Source organism: Marmota marmota, unplaced genomic scaffold (genome assembly GCF_001458135.2).
Source record: "Marmota marmota marmota unplaced genomic scaffold, marMar, whole genome shotgun sequence".
NCBI lineage: Eukaryota > Metazoa > Chordata > Mammalia > Rodentia > Sciuridae > Marmota > Marmota marmota.
In genome coordinates, this window is record NW_026000016.1 from 32,289,425 (window position 1) to 32,306,843 (window position 17,419).

General features: G+C 39.7%; 1 protein-coding gene across 4 annotated transcripts in view; it reads right to left on the reverse strand.

Annotated features, from left to right (window-relative positions):
- Kcnk2 (potassium two pore domain channel subfamily K member 2) overlaps positions 1 to 17,419 on the reverse strand; it is a 186,234-nt gene that overhangs the window by 106,825 nt on the left and 61,990 nt on the right. For 2 of the 4 annotated variants that reach the window (XM_048809386.1, XM_048809385.1), the window contains exons 1-2: positions 17,170 to 17,413; positions 13,852 to 14,162 (exon numbers count right to left, since the gene is read on the reverse strand). In XM_048809386.1, the coding sequence (XP_048665343.1) occupies positions 13,852 to 14,035 (184 nt within the window). In that variant the 5' untranslated portion in view covers positions 14,036 to 14,162; positions 17,170 to 17,413. Of the gene's footprint in view, positions 1 to 13,851; positions 14,163 to 17,047; positions 17,414 to 17,419 lie in introns of those variants that run through there. The other 2 variants (XM_048809383.1, XM_048809384.1) reach the window with 2 other exon arrangements.

Consider the following 17,419-nt stretch of genomic DNA (forward strand, 5'->3'; position numbering starts at 1 on the left):
AACCCTGGACTTGAATCCCAGCATACCTAAAAAAAAAAAAAGCAAGAGAGAGAGAGAGAGAGAGAGAAGAACAAAACATGAGTGGCTCCTCACATCAAGTATCTTACCTCAGATCTCCACAATAGCTAACTTGCTACCTGAACATCATAGATAAATGCAAAAATGTTTCTGATAAATGGTACATAAGACAAACTCACAATGAGTCAGATTCATAAAATTAGGCTACAAATGAATACCTTTTTTCTTGTATGAATATGTCATTTTGACCAATGATTAAATTTCATTATGTCTTCAAAAACTTTAATTAGTAAAAACTGAGAATAATGACCTCCATTTCTGTTAATATATGTGATGGCTTATGCTAGGCTTGGGACAAATGGAAAACAGCAGCTGCCATCCTCACCTTCTGAGAGGCATGAATCAAACAGGTATTCCAAAACAACCATCACCCACCCCTAATACAACAGAAAATCGAAACATGTGCAACAATCTTTAAATTTCTTTATGAACTGTTATGCCATTAACGTTGCAAATTTTATTTGACCTGAAAGAAGCAGAATCACCCAAATAAGCTTTAGAGTCAGGACTAATGGGGCCTCTGCCAGGTTCACTGGCTTCTTCTTTGTTCAATAAACACCTAGGAAAGGTATGTCTGGTTCATTCTGTGATGTGTATCTAAGAAGAACGAAATTAAAAATAAAGGAAGGGGGGCTGGGGATGTGGCTCAAGCGGTAGCGCGCTCGCCTGGCATGCGTGCGGCCCGGGTTCGATCCTCAGCACCACATACAAACAAAGATGTTGTGCCTGCCGAAAACTGAAAAAATAAATAAATAAATATTTAAAAATAAATAAATAAATAAAGGAAGGACGGAAGACCTAGGTTCTACTTATCTGAGATGCTGCTATATGAAATAAAGCTGTCCATTAAACAACATAATTTGTAAACCTCTTCCACCACAATTTTAAGGAAAATAGGACCTTCCTTTTATGGCCAGTGAACAAATAAAATACAATAATTCTGTATATATTATAGATCCATCTAATAAATATACTTCTCCTCTCTTATCCATTGGGGCTTGCGGGACTTGTAAATCTGTTTGGGTGTCCATCCTGACCCCATCATCACCCTGCTGAGAACAATAGAACACTACAGACCCCTGGTGTAGAGATTCCTGAGTTAACAGAACAGAACCTCCCAAAGGTCTTATCTCTGAATCTGGAGGAGAGTGAGGTGGATTATCACCAAAATGTGTAAATGGATACAAACCAGTACCTCTGTACTCTCAGAGTCCCTGGTACCATTAGTATCATGCTGGTACAGAAACCACAGTGAAACCAAATGTTTTCAAATAACCTTTTATAGCATATGAACAAGAGTAACTGGAAAGTAGAATCTTTCATTTGCCCAAAAGGAACATGGCCTGTTTTAGCAATTATGAGTTCCTGATGAATCCCCTTCTTCCTCCAAGAGAATTTTAGTAAAATAATAAGAACAGATGCATAATTGTAGAAGAGTAACTTTACAATAGCCAAGAAAATATGTTGGGACCTTAAACTGGAAAATTTAAGATTAAAAGATGCTTTTAGGGAAAATGTGCTTCGATGCAATCCATGTGGTCATGTGATGGTGTCTATTGAGATTCCCCCTCTCTTTCCTCCATCCTGCCAAGTTACCAGAAAACACATTATATGTTATACTTGCACAAACTTCTGGCAAATTCTGATTCCTTAGGTACCTCTCAAGAAAATACAAACATTTTTCACTCAGTGGGGCATAAATTCTGGCACTTTCGCTCAATATTACTATAGACTGAGGGTACACTATCTAGAGCTTCCTCACATTTAACAATCAATGCTAAGGAAATCCAAATTTCATGAGAAAAAATGTAAAAGCAAAACAGAGCAAAATCACATCAAGAACAGTATTTTGAACATATGCAGAAGTCTAACTAATCATGGGGAGAAATAAAACAGCTCTGCATAGAGAAGGGCTACTCTACCAAATAGCTCATGCAAAAGCCAAAGCTAGAAGAGGAGGATCAATTACATTGCAAAATGTAAGTGGTCATTAAAAGATCATCTGCCAAAACCTGATAAAAATTGATTCCTTGTACACTTGAGTATGGCTGTTCCCAGATCTAGAAGAAAGGCTTCAAATGCTTTACATGAGGTAGATATGTGTATATATGAATGATGAGTGTAAATCTAGTCATCTGTTCTGCCATGTTTTCATTTAAAATTGTAAAAGGAAACACTAAAACCTACAAAGACCACTGTGATCTTTAAGACTGTGATGTGCCCAATGGCCAGTGAAATTTTTTAAATCTCATAAGCCAGGGGAAAGAGACACAAAAAGGACAGCAGAGGTTCATCCTGGGCATGTGAAAACTAACAGATTTGAGAGAAAGTAAGCCACACTGCACTTTTCAAATTGTGGTCTCAGTAACCTGGAAGAAGGCTCAAGAGTTGCCATGACAGTCTGAGGTCACTGTTCAACACCACCAATACACAGAACCAGAGGCATCACTAGAAAGATAATAGGAAAAGCAAGCAAGCAAGCAAGCCACTCTTGTGCTAAATTTTGATTCCTTCTTTGGAACACTGCCCACAGTTCTAACTGACACTTACCAAAGTTTTAACTGAGCAGAATGTAGTTCTGAAAAGGACAACTAAAATAATCAAGGGACACTATAACTGCCAAGAAAGAGATTTAAAAACAAAATGACTAGAAAGGCAAACACCCAAAACACATATGACCATGGACTACAAAAACAAAGAGTAGAAAGGGAATGAATTCTAGATAGAGATAGAAAGACAAGGTCGCCATCTTTAGAAGGGAATGATATGACCTCAGTCACAAAACTCATTAGAAAAAAAATGGCTTAACCCTTAGAAGTTGCCATGTTCAAAAGATCCAATCAAATAAAAAACTTAATTATTGAGTGGAGCGTGAACCACTTATGTCAAGAGAAAGTACAGGCTGAAATGAGGTTAAATTCAAAACATTTAGATAAAATAAGCCTATGAACGTTAGATCCATGAGAGAGTTTCCATAATATCATGATCTTTGGAGTACCGGCCTCTATTTTAAAGCTATGGCACTGTTTTTACATATCCCTTGGTACCTTTGTTAAGAATAAAAATACCAAGCTAAATGAATGACACAGCCATGGTATTCAAATGTTCCCCAAGATGAAAGGCAGAGAAACAGCTCAAAGTGATGAAAAGCATCATCTCACTCCCTTACTGATAAGGATATCACCTAACCTATGTGAATATTTAATTAATAAGAAAATAGGAGTAAATGGGGCCTGTGTCAGTCAGCTTCCTACCACTATTAAAAAAAATAAATACCTGAGATCATCAACTTACAAAGAGAAAAGGTTGACTTTGGGTCAGGCTTGGGAGGTTCTAGCCCATGGTTAGTTGGCCCGCTTGTTTTTGGATCTGTGGTGAGACAGCACATCATGGCAAGAGCTAGTGGAGGAGCAAAACCACTCACCTCATTGACAGGAAGCAAAAAAAAAGAGACCAGGGTTCCATAACCCTCTTCAAGGACAGGACCCCAGTGACCTAAAGATCCCCACCAGCCCCCAACTCTATATAGATTCCACCAACTCCAGATAGGGCTACCCTGGAGATCACATTTTTAACACATGGGCAATTGGGGGACATTTAAGATCCAAAGTGTAGTAAGGCCCTAGGCCATGCCAATGATATCAGAGCAGAAAACTTCAACAAAATGCCTGAAAGGAACCGCTATTCATTCCAAAAGTGACATTATTCCACAAGTCCTCTTGTGTAATGCCTCAGGTTCTATACCTCCCTGCATGACTTATTATGAGAATGAGCCATTTGGACCCAAGAAGAACATGGGGAGATGTAAACTTATTTTACCAGTCCTCAAATTCTAAACATCCCTTTAAAAGAATCATGTAATAACCTTCAGAATTCTAGCCAACTATCCAAAAGGAATTGATACCTTCTACAGCGCTTTCATGAAAGTTCCGCAGAAGACAGCATCATCAGAAATGAAAAACAGGTGCACTATTGGTCTTATATCCCATCCAGGATCAAAACCACAAGAATGAATTCAATGAGGCAGCAGAAAAAAAGAAAATCATATGATTTTGGATGATGCCCCCCAAAAAACCCTTTTCTTGATTAACATTCACCCGCAAAAGGAGAGAGCCCACAACGAAATAGTTATTAAATTTGTTTTAAGAAAAGGAGAGGAAGGGAGGGAGGAAAAGAAGGAAGAAGGAGGGGAGAGGAAGAGAAGAAAAGGAAGAGAAAGAAGGGAGAGGAGGAGGAGCGGAGCAAGAACATGTCTGTAAGTCTTCAACTGGGAAGAAAGCCACAACCATTAGTTTAAGAACGTTTACTTCTCCACCACCCAACTGGTTGAGATTGCCTTTACATGTTTTTCCAAAGCATTTCCCTTAGTGTAATCACATATTTTAGTCTATACATGAATATATAATTGGTCAAATTTTAATCATTATCCACAGACTAAGATAACTATGCTAAATAATTGCAGATAAAGATTTTTATAAACACATTGTTAGGTGAAAGCCCTTTCCTTCTCAGCTGATCTATTAATTACACTGTTTGCTTTACAAGTGGAAGCAAAGCTCAAAGACAGATCTCACTCAGACACTGACTTATCTATCCTGGCCCCACCCTGCTATCTACCCAAGCTCCACCCTCGGAGAACACAAAGCAAGACACTCCCTCTGTTGATGAAATAACAATTAAAGGAAAGATCATGACCTAGGATGATTCTAACATGCTCCACCCCGGCAGCATTGAACGTGATGGAATCAGAGTATCTCAAAAGCATCATGTATCTGCTGGGGAAGCTGCCAGTTGAAGGAACTCTACAATATATACTTTGGTTTGCCTTTATGCCAAAACATTTTCTTAAAATGTGTTATGCCAGCTTATGACTGTGTTGCCTATCTGAACATTTGAATTCAGAAAGGCCCATGTTGTGAAGATCCTTTGTCTCTCTACTAAGGCTGTGTGAGGTTCCCACAGATAGCCCTAAACTTTCTGCCCAGCACAAGGGGAGATATGAGTTGGTAGCCCTCTCTTTTAGGTCCCCTCAGCTAAAACCTTCACAGATCTTATCTAAAAATGAGATTTAGGGGGCAAGGGGAACTCAGTGATAGAGCTTGTGCTTAGCATGCATGAAGTTTCAAACCCAGCACCTAAATAAATAAATACATAACTTAGAATATGCCTACATCATCCCCTTTGTAATAGTGAGCAAGAACTGGCGTCTGTAAGAAACTTCTCAAAAAAAGAAACACAAATGGCCAACAAATATATGAAAAAAAATGTTCATCACCTCTAGGAATTAGGGAAATGCAAATCAAAACTATACTAAGATGTCATCTCACTACAGTGAGAATGGCAGTGACCAAGAAGTGAGTATATGGAGGAAAAGGTACACTTGTACATTGTTGGTGGGACTGAAAATTAGTACAACCACTCTGGAAAGCTTCGTGCAGATTCCTCAATAAAACTAGGAATGCAACCACTATATCACCCAGCAATCCCACTCCTTTGTTTTTATCCAAAAGATCTAAAAATCAGCATACTGTAGCAATCTGGCCACTTCAATGTTTATAAGCAGCACAACTCACAATAGCCAAATTAGGAATTTACCCAGTTGCCCATCAATAGATAAATGGATTAAGAAAATGTGAAAGATGTATATATGTGTGTATACACACACATACACACACACACACACACAATGGAGTTCCACTCAGCCACAAAGAATAATGAAATAATGGCATTTGCCAGTAAATGGATGGAAATGGAAAAAAATTGTGCAAGTGAAATAGCCAGACTCCATAAATCAAAGGTCAAATGTTTTCTCTCATATATGAAAGCTAATGGATTAATCTACTGATGAAGTTAGAGCCCATAATCCAATCCCTTTCCAAATGCCCCACCTATGAACATTGCCAACCTTTCAACACAGGAGCCTTTGGGGGAGATTCCAGAAGCTTTTGAGGGAATATCCCCCTTTCCTTGTGACCTTCTCAGTCGCAAGGAACAGTCTGATCCAGGAGCCATTTCGCCTCTTTCTGACCTACAAGGTACCTTTGTTGCTTCATTTTTCAAATGTGAATTACAATATGCATGACTGAGGATGCAGGAATCAAGTAATCTATCTTCAAGTACAAAACAGGATATAAATATGTGAAGAAATGCAAACACAGAAGGTATAATTCTAAGAGCCCATAGAGCCATTATCATAATTACTATTAACAGATCTACATGGGGCAAATCTCAATCTAATACTGTCTATTTGACCGTGCTTCACATTTAAGTCTGACTTTTACCTTCAACTAAATAAATGGTCAGTCAAGAAATATATATAAAAATATATCACGTGTATATGTAGAATAATTTCCCTCATTCTTAAATAATTATCCCATCCAACAAGTAACTTCCTAGATATTAATATTCCATTCAATCACATCAGTTTGAGAAATATTTTATTAATGCACAATATTCATACAACACTTTTCTAATGTTTAACCAGTTAAACCAGTTCATCTAGTGAGCCTCCATACATTCTTTAAAATTAAAATCCTTTCTGACAACGCATCCATGCTTTATAATAAAAACCTAAATATTATTAAGGAATAGTGCATGAAAATATCTCAACTGTTTCTTGATTTGCAAGAAAAACTATATCGCTTTTAATCCTTTCATTCTGAAAATCTAGAGAGCAAGAACATATGGGTAAGGAATGGAAACAGGAATGATTTATTCCACTTAGAAAGCAGCACGTGGGGAAATTCTAGAAAAATTCTGGAAACTGACAAAGCCTTTCTTCAAGACCTGCATATCTCCATTTGGCAGCCCAATCTCCTCTCCTGAAACTCTCACCTTTGAAGCACAGACAGTTACGTGGCACCCAGTTCATGCAGCAAATCAACCCACACTGTGAGGTTAATATACATCCAAGAAGGTTTACCCATAGCACTGCTCACAGGTGCTTTTCCCCAAAATTAACCCAAAGGGCATAAAGTATGTGTAGGATATTTAGACACTTTGCAGATTATTTTTATGTCTCCCCCAAATTTATATTTTATCCAAAGAGCTAAACAAAAAGAGTAAAATTACTGGTAAGAAAAGAAAGCTTTTTCATATTGGGGATTGGACCCAGGACTGCTTTACAACTTAACCACATCCTCAGCCCTTTTTAGTTTTTTATTTTGAGACACAGTCTCTCTAAGTTGCTGAGGCTGGCCTCAAACTTGTAATCTTGCTATCTCAGCCTCCCAAGATGCTAATATTTCAGGCATGTGCCACCATGCCCAGCAAGAAAGTATTTTCTAGATAACGTATTGTTGTGCCCATGATAAATTAATAAATATGATTACACTCTGCTTAAGACTAAAGTCAAATACTTCGTATACCTAGGTGCTTACACCAACTGGACTGACAGTCACCAAACCATTGTGTCCCCATTATTCAGTATCACTCACTACTACCTGCAGTCAGCTCTTTGCCTGCTCTTCACACATCAACCCGTCCCCTATACCCCTGGGAAAGCCATGACCCAAAGCATAAATAGGCTCCTCTACTAACACACCTTCAACAGCACCCATGCTTAGGTATTTTTCAAGTATCTTTTTTAAAGGATACTTAAGAGCAAAGAAAAATGAAACTTTTGGAGATCTGGGTGCACAGGGTAATGCAGTTCCCTAAAATAAGAGAAATATCCTTGAAATTTCAGGTTTTGAATCAATTGTCCACTTGCTTTTTGAGTTCTATTTCTCAGCACCTTCTACATGTGGAGTGATCTTAGGATATCACTAGAATCCCCAATCATCTCAACCTACACTCATTCTTCAGGAGATTTCAGCCAGTATTTGGGCTTGAAATGCCTCCTAGTTCGTGGTGACCTCCAAATGCACATTGCCAGAATAGCCCCTCCAAGTTCATATGTGGAGCTTACTACTCGAGATCTTTCCTTGGATGTCCTAATAAGCATCTCAAATTTAACATGGCTGTGCTGGCCTGGAATCAACCTGAGCTATTTTGCTAAAGTACCCATCACAGCCACTGTTCTTTGGCAAGAGCCCCAGACATCCTCATCAAGAGTGCTGCTTTATGACCATGGCTTGAGGAGTTGCAGGAGGGTGGTATCACCTCACCGCACTCTTTATTGATAACCGTGTGATGGGATGACTTGCACCTGGTCTCACTTGAGACTCCCAGAGAGCTCTACCACCAAGACTTATATCATTATGACCAGCAGGGTATAAAAACCCTAACCAACAAAAGTGTTCATGCACACATAAGTGGTTCCTGATCTGAGAGAGAAGCACTCCTGGTCTGGCAGGGCAAAGGGAGAGCCCAGGAGCTGTCCCTGGCTTCTCCAGACCCCTTGTTGTCTGGCAGCCTTTGCCTGTGATATTTCATCTTTATTTGGGTGCTGTACTGTAATGCATCATTTTCATGCAGTAAACTGTGAATCTGTAAGCACTTTGATTTGGTGTTCCATAAATCTTCTTCAATAACTGCAACCTGTCTGACACTCTGAATGCAATAACCAAAACCAAATTCCTGATATTATTCCCCAGATCAGCTCTTCCTACACTCTCCACCATGTCAGGAAAATAAGATACAACTTAGGACCAAAATGAGGGGATTATCCTTGACTCCCATCTCTTGGACTGCACATCTGGTCCATCATTAAGCCCCACAGACTTTCCTCCCCAAATATACTCACAATCTGATTGCATCTCACCACCCCTACTGCTATCACCTTAGTTCAAGGGCCTTCTTCTCTCACCAGGATTATTACAACAGCTTCCTAACTGCCTGTCCTGATACCACCCCCACACTCGTGCAATCTAGTCTAAACACAGTAGCCAGAGTGATCCTGTTGATGTGTAGTCAGAACAGCATACTTACATGCACCAAATATCCAAAGTGCTTATTTTAACTTACAAGACCCCTACATGAACTGGCCCCCATTACCTGACTGACGTCATCTTCCACCACTCCCTCCCATTATCCTGACACGAACTCACACCTCAATAAGGGCCTATGTCCAAGTTCATGCTCCACTCAAGTGTTAGTCCCCAGATGGCCTCTTGGTTTGTTTCCTCTCTTTAGAAAATCACCCTATCAGTGACACTTCTCTAGTGACCTGATTGAAAATTAATCACCAACACCATTCAACATTTCTTATCCCCCACCAATGCTTTATTTATTTACCACTATCTAACATACTGTCTTCCCCCAACAGAATATAAGCTCACCAAGGACAAGAATTTTCATCCGTTTTATTCTCTATAGTATTTTAGTGCTTAGACAATGTATATAGTAGGCATTCAATAAATGTTCTTAAATAAATGAATGAATGAATATAGAATTACATTAAACAATTTTTTTTAAGTCTAGTGTCATTGGCATTCTAGGAAAGCCAGGTTGATATATTTATCCTGTAGTTCCAAGTATCCTCTGATACACAACTAACTGCCCACTAGGGCACAACTATTCCAAGTAGAGAACAGGCCCAGGAGGAAGCAAATCTCCATGGTACAGAACAAGAAGCCAGGGTTTACTTGCTAATGTCCCTCCTCCTCACACCCAGGTCACTCCATGCCTGTACCGCCTAGACTGTCCCCTGCTCTTATCTTCCCCAGTGCACTCTGATGCATGCTTAGAATCTAATCTCCTTTCACCTCTTCTTCTTAGAATCACTTAGAATCACTTAGAATCACTTGTTATAAAGTGATTAATTTCCCCCTCAGTGTTCCAATCTGTAGCACCCCAGCTCCGATCTTAAAGCACTTCTATTGAAACTACATTTATAGCTGTCTCCTCTGGTTGACTGTGACAGTGAATACCCTAAGAGAGACCAGGGTTTTTTCCATCATTTTATTTGGCTCAGTACCCAGCAAAGAGGTCAACACCTTGGAGGTCCTGAATAAAAGCCAGTGAATGAACCAGAATGAGAAGTACTGGTGCAGAGAGAATATAATCCCCTTGACAGGAAGACGCCAAAGATCTAGACCTAAGGCCAAACGGATGCCCTTGTACAAACATGGCTTATTCTTTACCCAAAAACAGAGAAAATATCTTCCAAGCCTAGATCCACAAGGAGTGGGGCTCACATTAGAAAATAAAAGACAAATATCCCATTAGGTATTTTATTATAATTCATAGATCATAGATTTTGCACTATATTTTAAATCCCAAAATTGATTCAGCAAATCTAGAAACAACTACATTGAAGAATGCGTGTGTCTCACCTTACCAGACCTCAACTGGTTCACCATATTCAAACAGAATGCTGGTGATAATCCTGCTGTCCAGGAAGAATATTAAAATCCAGGTTATATAATCTCCATGTTGGAAAGAGATAGCATACATCATTATGAAAAGAAGACTACAACTTAATATTCATTACAGCCTAATACATGGGATAACAGGGAACTTCTTTTAGAGGCAATAAATATGAGAACTAAGTGCTTAAGCTCTAGAGTCTGTTCACCTAGGTTTGAATAACAGTTCTGCCACTTTGCACCCTGGAATATTAAGTTCCCCTGCCTCAGTCTCCACATAAGCTAAGTGCAAAAAACAAGGAACTTGCCTCATAAGGTTGTTTAAGAGAAATTATACATGTAAAGGGTTAGGGGAAATGTCTCATACATAATAAGTACTCATTAAAATCTGGCTACTGATAATAGTTATTTATGAGTCTTAAAACAAAAAGTTTTCATATATGTTTCTATACTGACATAATATTAATTTAAATGTAGTGGGAGTTGAAAATTATACTGCTCAAAATATCTTAGGCCAGAAAAGATACTCCTGTGTTCCTATTTCTACCCTTTCTTGAACTTTGTCTTGAAGGGCTGATGGGGGCATGCAAAGGGCAGTACATAGAGCATACACACAAGCTCCTATCAGAGGACAGGCAGTTGCTGTCATCTGCCTTCATGAACCAGTCTCTGTCACCCCATCCTGTGATAGCCACAGCATAGAATCAGGTTTCTACAGTTTGCCCAGAGGTGTACTTAATAACTAGGGGACTGGGACCAGGTTAGGCTAACTGCACTTGAGGTTTACTTCTGTCTGACCACTCAACCTCCCCAAATTCCTTCTCCACCAACACTGGGATTGAATGGCTGACCACTCCAACTATTTCCCTCCTCCAGCACCAAAAGAAACTAAGCGGAAAAGCAGCGAGACTCCTAGGACAGATGCCAGATGGGACCGCTCACCCTGTTAATGCTACAGGGGGTAAATCACTTGGACTTTCTGCAACTTAGATTCCTAATCCTTAATGCTGTGATATCACAGACTAATATAGACACTCATGAGGTTTTAAGGGATGATTGAATGGGAAAATAAGTATGAGAAAAAAAAACACTTGGAAATTTAGGAGAATCATATGAATAAAAATGTAATTCTAATAAATGATGACTAGCTGGGTGGCCTTTCTCCCAACTTACATACTGACCTTGTTCCTTAAAGCCATGACAGTATAACGATTTCCTTTATCAAAATAAATTATATCCAAAGAGAAAGAAAAATTAATGCTTTAAAGTCGTTGGGTTATAAAGATGAGTGATATGACAATAAAGAATTTTAGCTTCTGCACTGGAAATTACTGAATAAGCACAAAAAAAGAAGTAATACTCAATCAGCAGTAACTATGATTAAAGCTAAAATGGATTGCCCATTCAGAGCAGAAAGAAAAAAATCGGGTCATGTTTTTACCAATGTTCATGCCCATTCCTAAAGCAAGGTAGGAAAAAAAAATCAGTATTCACCACTAGATTGCCCTTCCTCAATTTGGCCTTCAAGCTATTTTCAAAGTTCTGAATAAACCCGGTTAAAACTTGACAGTGAGATCATTTTCAAATTCACACAATTTTCCTATCTTTTTTTTTTCTTTCCTGACCAAGACCAATCATTTCCCTCCACATGCCAAGGATGCAACTACCTGAATCAAACTGCTACAACCCAGGAAAGGGGTAAAGGAGACAGGGGAATAGTATCAACAAACAAACTTAAGACTCTTATACCATGATACTCTCCGTGGATTATCCTTTGGAACAAGCCTACTTGGTGGGTATTCTATCCCCACTCTAGAGAGATCATTTATGGCTTAAACCAAAAAGTTGCTGCTTCAGGTGACACCTCTAGTAAGCTCTCAAACAGAGTTGAAAACACATCCTATCAAATCCCAGTGTTTAGGCTTCTATCACTGCTCCATGCCATCAAGACAACCAAGATCTCTTCTAAAACCTAAGGGAAATGAGGATTCTGTAGAAGGATATATTCTATCCTAGGATTGTGTAGCACAAAGAAAGAATGAAGTGAAAATAATCTTACAAAGGACCAAGGAAGGGGGTAGCTGGGACAATAATGTAATATTAGTTGGCATTTTTCACTGTCAAAACTGAAAATGTCACTAACATCTAAAAATAGTAAAGAATTTGGTATATAAGCATGGAAAGAGTCTTTTCAAAACATAAGTCCATGTGTAAATCTAAAAAATAAAATATTAAAAATTTAAAACATTAAGTCAAATGCAGAAATGTCTAAATGTGGCAGGAGCTCCAAAAGGGTCAGATAATATTAGCTCTGACAGTTTTCAATAAAGCTTACATAAAAAAAAAACAGTGCATGTAGAGTAGACATAGAAAGGGCTGTGGAGGGCTGAGGTAGTGTTAGGGGAACCACTACTACCAAAATTAGAGGAAAGGTCCTAGAAACAACAACAACAACAAAAAAGGATGAAAATCAAAAAAATACATCCCTCAGTCTACTATTCCCACTCATTCAAAAACCTAAAATAAGAAAGTATGCTCAGATGATGTCTCATAGATCATTTCAGTCCAAGTGGAATTAAACCAGGTAAGAAAAGTAGGTTCTAGAGGAAAATATGTGTGTGTACAATTAAAATGTCCTTAATAACCAGTCAGTTCTCTCCTTTATCGTGCTCTGTTCAAGACTACAATTCTTGGTTTGACCAATAAATTATTTTATGCAAAAGAAATCTACAACAAAAATATAGTCATCTCCAAGAAGCCTATCTAAAATTTATAAATCTTTTTGGGATTAACTTTTAAAATAGAATGTTTTTTTCATAATGTAATTGCCCTGCTATCATCAATTAAAACTGAATTAGTTGTAATTCAAAAACTATTTTTCTGTGTGGCAGTAAACTGCCTTTCAGTTGGAATTTACAGAAGCAATAATTAATCACTTGTCCCTAAACACTTTACGCAGGCAGTTAACAGTTACACCTTGGCTAGATTAAAGAGGTGAGTGACAACTTGTTAATCACAAGGGATACCCATCTCAAGAGGGTCACACCAAGAATGCATCCTTTCCATCTTAAGCTGGCCACTGGCCCGCCCGGTGAAAGCTCTTTTGTTTTTCATTTACCATGGCAATGCTTCTCCATGGGCAATGATCCACCTCACCACAAGGACCTCCAGCGGGGTAACCCCATGTCCACAGGTGTGCACTGGCCGTTCTGAGACAAGGAAATGAGAAAGAATACAGGAAGAAAAAAAAAAAAGGAGGCAAGAAATAAATACAGAAGAGCAAGAGGAGCAGAAAGAATGAGAAAAAACAGTGGGAGAAGAAATAAAAGACGAGGGGAAGATAAGCAGGTGAAAGAAAGGAATGAGAAAGGAAAAGGACAAAGAGATTGGGGGAAAAGTCTATGCTAAGAAGCAGAGGTGGAGTAGGGCTCCTTCATTCCGGCCAACAGGTGCACACTGGCTGTCTCCCCTACCCTTTACTCCTTTGAGGGGAATACAATAGCAATTTCTCTGGTGCCATTACCTGGATAAGTTCGTCCAGCTCGGTGGAATTGACACAGGAGTGTTGGGATATGAATGTCTGCTTCTGGATCACAATGGTGGTCCTCTGAGAAATCTCCTGAGGCTGCTCCAATGCTTTGAACACGGTGGCTCCGATGATCAGATAGAGGACAACCACCAGGAAAATCGTGGAGACCGTCTTCCATTTCATAACATTAATGGCCGTGTCACTCTCCACCCGTGAAGCAAGCACTGTGGGTTTCGTGGAGAAGGAGAGCCTCGGTTTGGAGTTCTGAGCGGCAGATTTAGGATCCAGCAAGTCAGGTGCCGCCACTGACAACAACAGAGAAGGAGGGTTAGGCTGGAGGAGATCAAAGGGGAATGGGGCTGTTGAAGGGATCAGCAAGGGCTGGCTGAAGAGCTTGCTCTCCTGGAAGCTCTGGAACCTAACCCAGGAGCACTCTTATTGGATCTCCTGCAGGACCTTATAAATGGGTCCAAGGAAAAGGGGCTGGGTCTTGGTTCCTTGCTGCTATTGGTGATCCAGGTGGAAGGAAGAAAATAGGAGTCAGACCCAGAAACTTAGGAAAATAAGAGGATGTCTGAGGGCTTCCTAATTAATTTCTAATTTTATATCTGCCCATTATTTGAGTCAACGAAGACATACTAAACTTCTACGAGTTCATGGTCATGAAGAAACCTAATGGCTTATTCTTGTTCTCAAGAACTTCATAGTGCAAATGATGGATATAAAGAACACCTTATTTTTGTTATAAATTTTATTGTAATAAGGAATTGTATTGTAATTGCATTAAAAATTATTTACAATCAAAACAGTGTTGCTAAAAAGAAATCGATCTTGATTTTCTCATAAAACAGGTATGAGTAAACCACTCAGTCCAGTTTATTTATTTATTTGTTTGTTTGTTTCACCCAATTTCCAAAATGGACTCAGTGTGAAACATCACTATTTATTTTCTGACATGTTTAAAAAATAAAAGTTATTGCTGACCCTTATGGCACAATGTTAGGTAGAGAGAAGAAAAGACAAGTTCCTTCAATTTCTACAGTGAGTAACTTCAAGATAAGAGGAATTTAAACCTTTGCTCACACCTAAGTCCCTACATGCTCTGTACAAAACTAATTGCTCCATTAGAGCGTGTTTACATGCTCTCTTACAAATTCCCGTATATGCTGAGGTGACTCTAAATTCATTTATTATTTATCTCAACTGTTCAAAAATATCATTAATGGATTTCTTTTTAGAAAATACAAGAGCTGCTAGACTTCCACTTGCTAAGGGAAAAATAAGCCATCCATTACAGAACATTTGCTTAGAAAAGCATCATTGAACTAAAAAGGGTTAACAGAATGGCTAAAATATATGGAACTTAAAAACAAAATACCAACTCAAATAGAATAGTCAATTTAAAGTCTAATGTTGTTATAAGTAATACCATTGTCATGTATATAATGTAGGTTTTATTAAATGATTACTTAATCTAAAACACACTTCTAGGTAACTATACAAGAAGTCTCATGGAAATGCACACAAATATCCTACAGCCACCTGAGGATAAGATGCTCATAAAGAGTGTCAATTGTAAAACAGCTCCCTACTCTGCTCTCCTACCTAACATTGTGAGTTAAATGTAGGCTACCATAATGTGAGTTCATAAAATACATCTTCAGTTGCCCATCAAAAAGAAGCTTTCCAAACAAAGCTGTTTGAAGCCCTAGACCTAAGTAGTATTGTAAAATGATGGCAGATGATACAGGCTCCCCAACCAGGAAAGCTCAGAATAGTTTTGACATTGGAGAGATGAAATCAGAGCTGTGATTGAGGACACCCTAGCCCTGGATCCAAGTGGAGATTCCACTTGCATAGAGCTCATCAGAGCAAGAGTTCAACCTTTTTCACACAAGTATGTACAGGTTTCTCTCCTGATACATCCACCTGTTCTGAAAAACCACAAGCTAGGAGACACCTTTATATTTAAAATTAGTACTGGGCATGTGTTTAATGTTTTGATTTAAAACAGACACACACACACACACACACACATTTTCTAATAGAATGCTCATAATAGCTAAATTCACTGTTGTCTGCAGTCTCAGCAGCACCTTCCCCTAGCTGCTTAGTAAGTCTGAGAGAAAAAAAAAAAGTCATAATCTAAAATTTAGCCAATTTTGGAATAAAAATAATAGAAAATTACACAGAAGCTCCACATTATCTCCAAGCTTTCCAAGCCGCTCCTCCCCACATCTCTGTGCTCTTGCCTTTCTGATTTTTCACATCACTGGTTTGCTAGCCTGTAGAATTGGAAAACACCAGGACTGTTTACCTTGAGGCTATCAAATCTCAACCCAAAATCCCACTAAGACATTGTTATTATATGTTTTGAGGAAAAGAGGATAGATTTTAAAAACATATATATTGTGTGTGTGTGCCAGTGTGTTTCTGAAGGAGTTTAATCTTTTTAAGCTCTTGTTTTATTTTTTTTTTAAATTTTTTTAATTAGCAGAATATATATAATGCACACTTGGCAGACAGAATGGACAGAAACTGGTGTGATACCATATATATATATATGGTTGATATAGGCTGATACTTTATATCAGCCTTTTCTCTGGATCTAATATGGGAAATCTCTGGGTTTCCATACACCCCTTTTGAAGAAGAGCTGACCCTTCCACACACTCTCAGTTCCATTACTACCCCCACCCCCAGCATAGCACACTCTCCTGTTCTTCCTGGTCTCCCTTCCTCACGCTGATATGTCTTCGTTCGCGTCGCAAATGACCACCAACCAGCAGGAGAAATGAGCCTTTTTTCAGCACCACTGCGTGTCCCACCATGCAATGGGCAACAAGTGTGACGAGGGTCACCATGCAACCTGCCTGTCGGCTATTCTCAAGGGTTGACCCTCCTCCTCCATCAGAAACTCTCCCAACGTGTTCCAAACCCATACCCAAGGCAGATGCAAAGACCCCAGGCGCCAGCGGGAGTGGGGGGGAGGCGGGGGGCAGAAGCCGCCAGGAGAAGATCCGGGAATGGGTTTGCCTCCAAATCCAGATAATGATCCAACACTTTGGACGGAAAACGAAGATCCGAAACGTCCGCTTGCTGCGAGGGGACATCTGCAGCGCTCTCAGGGCTGGCTGGGCCGGAAAGCGCGAGGCTGGGGGGTGGCGGGGAGCGTACCCGGGGGTCTCACCTCCTGCTCTATAGCCAGGTCTCTCCCGCGAGGCGCTGGGAAGCATGAGGCATGCAGCATTCAAAATGTTTTTTGAAAAAGAGGGACTTGAAGCTTTTTTACAAACACGCCATTGTACTCACTTCTTATTCAGAGACGGGCTGCTGCGCGCTCCGAGCTGCATGGGCAGGCATTTTCCCCGGCTTTGTTTTACAAGGTGGGGAGAGCCGGGCTGGACGCGGGAGGGGGTGTGGGGGGAGCGTGAGAAGAAACGAAATCGCGGGAAGGAGGGGACACCGGCGGGCTGGGCAGAGGGCGAGGCTGAGGCCAAGTTGGGTTCGGGCTCAGCCGCCCCCGCGCTTGCCTGCGGCCGGGCCGGGTCACCCAGAGAGC